Source organism: Seriola aureovittata, chromosome 23, assembly GCF_021018895.1.
Source record: "Seriola aureovittata isolate HTS-2021-v1 ecotype China chromosome 23, ASM2101889v1, whole genome shotgun sequence".
In the NCBI taxonomy this organism is placed as follows: domain Eukaryota; kingdom Metazoa; phylum Chordata; class Actinopteri; order Carangiformes; family Carangidae; genus Seriola; species Seriola aureovittata.
Genome location: NC_079386.1, coordinates 17,248,052 through 17,250,551, shown reverse-complemented (window position 1 = coordinate 17,250,551; position 2,500 = coordinate 17,248,052). Strand labels below are relative to the sequence as shown.

The window sequence follows — 2,500 nt, the reverse complement described above, 5'->3', positions numbered from 1 at the left end:
TGTTAGCATGTATCTCAGAGTGCGAGTGAATCCAGCTCAGAGTCCAGCTGTTATCCTCTGGTATTGACTGACAGCTGGAAGACTTTCTGTGTGTGCTAGAATTGCTCCAGATGTGGACGTAGCATCTTACAGTGGTGCTGTACATGGGCCAGAATCGGGCCGTGGAACCGGATGTAAAATAAACATGTGGCCCAAGTAGAGGCCGGATTTATTTTTGCTATCTGGGAAATATTGTGACAATTCATGCAACAGTTAATATTTTATTGACATTTCTGCAAACATGTGCACCACTTGCATAATGTGCTGCCTGTCTGCGGCCTCACATGAACAGCTGACGGAGCAGACGGAGCAGAGACGGCTGCAGCAGCACGTCCCTGGTTATCTGCACGTCGGCCACCAGGCAGCTGCTCACCCCTCTGGTTTCCTGTTGAGGAGTTTTGATCCCGTTTCACTCACTCACCCTCTGGATCTTTGAAGATGATGAAAGAGAGCAAATCCTCCTCCTGCCGTACCCTTGAAGGACATTACTATTTCACTACATTCAGAACTCATTAATTCCACCTCAGGGGAGCTCCTAACCTACAACACAATCCACATGTGAATTGTTTAGCTCCCTGAAGTCCCAGAAATCAATCCCAGCATGCCGCGCTGCTTGATGCTCACTTTACGTAACGCTGCGGCGCCTCTGTCCCGGGTCACATGAAAGCTGCGCCGGCGGTCGGTCCCTGCAACAAACTGTAACGTAAAAAGCTGCTTCAAAAAATCATTTGAGCACTAGAGCGTGAACGTGTGAGTGTGAGGATTTCACCAGGGATTAAATAAAAACCTGTGTGTTTTGTTTTGTGTGTTTCCTGCGCAGGTCCTGCTGGCGTTTGCCAACGGTCTGAACCAGCTGTATTTCTACTACGAGACCACGGCGTCGGAGGAACCCAGCAACTGCAAGGGCATCCGCTGCGAGAGGCAGAACAACGCCTTCTCAACGTGAGTAGCATCGTCCACACGTGTGTGTGTGTGTGTGTGTGTTGTGTGTGTGTGTGTGTGTGTGTGTGTTCACGGATCTGTGATGGGGTGACACAGGAAAATAAAAGGTGAAACCGTGCTGCCGTCAGGACATTCATGGTTCCCAGAGGAGGAATCCTGAATGTTTTGGCGGCTCTTTGACTTGTTCTGTGGCGCCACCAGCAGGTTGGACTTTGTTGTAGTGAGTCAAATATCTTTAATTATGGATTGCAATGAATTTTGGGAAAGAAATCCTTGACCTCTTCGACTTTTAATGACTTTTATTCTCGTGCCATCGTCAGGTCACAGTTTTATTTCTCCCAATACTTCGATTTATGAGCTAATAGCTAAAAAAAACTAGCTAGTTTTAGCTGTACTTTGTTTTTCCTGCTACAGATCTGAAAATAAAACCGCTGACGTTTCAGGGAGAGAGAGTTTGGACTTTGTGTTCGGTTGATGTCGTGTTTGCTAATAACAGCTGTGATCGTATCAACCAGCAGTGTGAAGCAAACGCCCTTTTAAATGTCCCGATCAATGACACACATCACACTGAGAAGTACAGTGTGTGTGTGTGTGGAGGTGCTGCATTGACCATAACTCAAACACACACACACACACACACACACACACAGATCCAGCTCTTTAGTGCCGTTGCAGCAGATAATGATATGGAAATAATTCTCGGTGTGGAGGAGCTCGGGCTCGTTCGCACGACGTGAAGAATATTAATGTTGTTTTTTTTTCTGCTGTGAAGCCGCAGATTCGCTAACGTGGAAACGAAGCCAGAGTTTAGCTCATCGAGAGGCCGGCGCTGAGTTACAGCTCGTGTGTCAGCTCTGCAATACACACACACACACACACACACACACACACACATGCACACACACGCACATGCAGCTCAGACCCAGTGTATCTTTGCTGAGAGAGGCAGAGCGGCAGCCAGGTCGAGTCAGCGGCCAGGTATTGATGAGGCGCGTGGTTTGCTTTAGATAATAGCTGTATCGACTGGCGATCGATTTCATGACAGCGAGGATCCTGGGACTGAGAGGAGCTCCGACTTTAAAAACCGAGTCTGCGGTGACTGACGGGAAAACGTGTGCGTTTATATTTAGAAAATACAATCGACTCGTTGTCGTGACGCGTGTCTGCGGCTTCGACGCTGAAGATACGAGACGAACATGAACCTGGACAGAAGAAGAGCAGAGTGTCGCTCCTCCTCCTCTGATCCTCTTCCTCTTGTCCGAGTCAAACACTCGAGAGCTTCAAAGCAGATCTGGAGTCAGTCACATACAGACCTGTTCTCTCATCAGGGTTTCACTTCCTGTCGAGCAGAAACTCGTGGGTTAAAGTGTTTGAGCTCGACACTTTCAGGACTCCCCGACTTTAACGACGCGTGATGTCATGAGCCGCCTCACTTCTTAGATATAAAACGACCTTTTAAAAACAACCTGCAGTTCTACAGTCGACAGTTTAACATTCGGGGCGAAGGATAGAAAACCTG

General features: G+C 48.0%; 1 protein-coding gene across 1 annotated transcript in view; it reads left to right on the top strand.

Annotated features, from left to right (window-relative positions):
* trpc5a (transient receptor potential cation channel, subfamily C, member 5a) overlaps positions 1–2,500 on the top strand; it is a 99,673-nt gene that overhangs the window by 82,986 nt on the left and 14,187 nt on the right. The window contains exon 13 of the mRNA XM_056369951.1: positions 860–981. Within this exon, the coding sequence (XP_056225926.1) occupies positions 860–981 (122 nt within the window). The remainder of the gene's footprint in view (positions 1–859; positions 982–2,500) is intronic.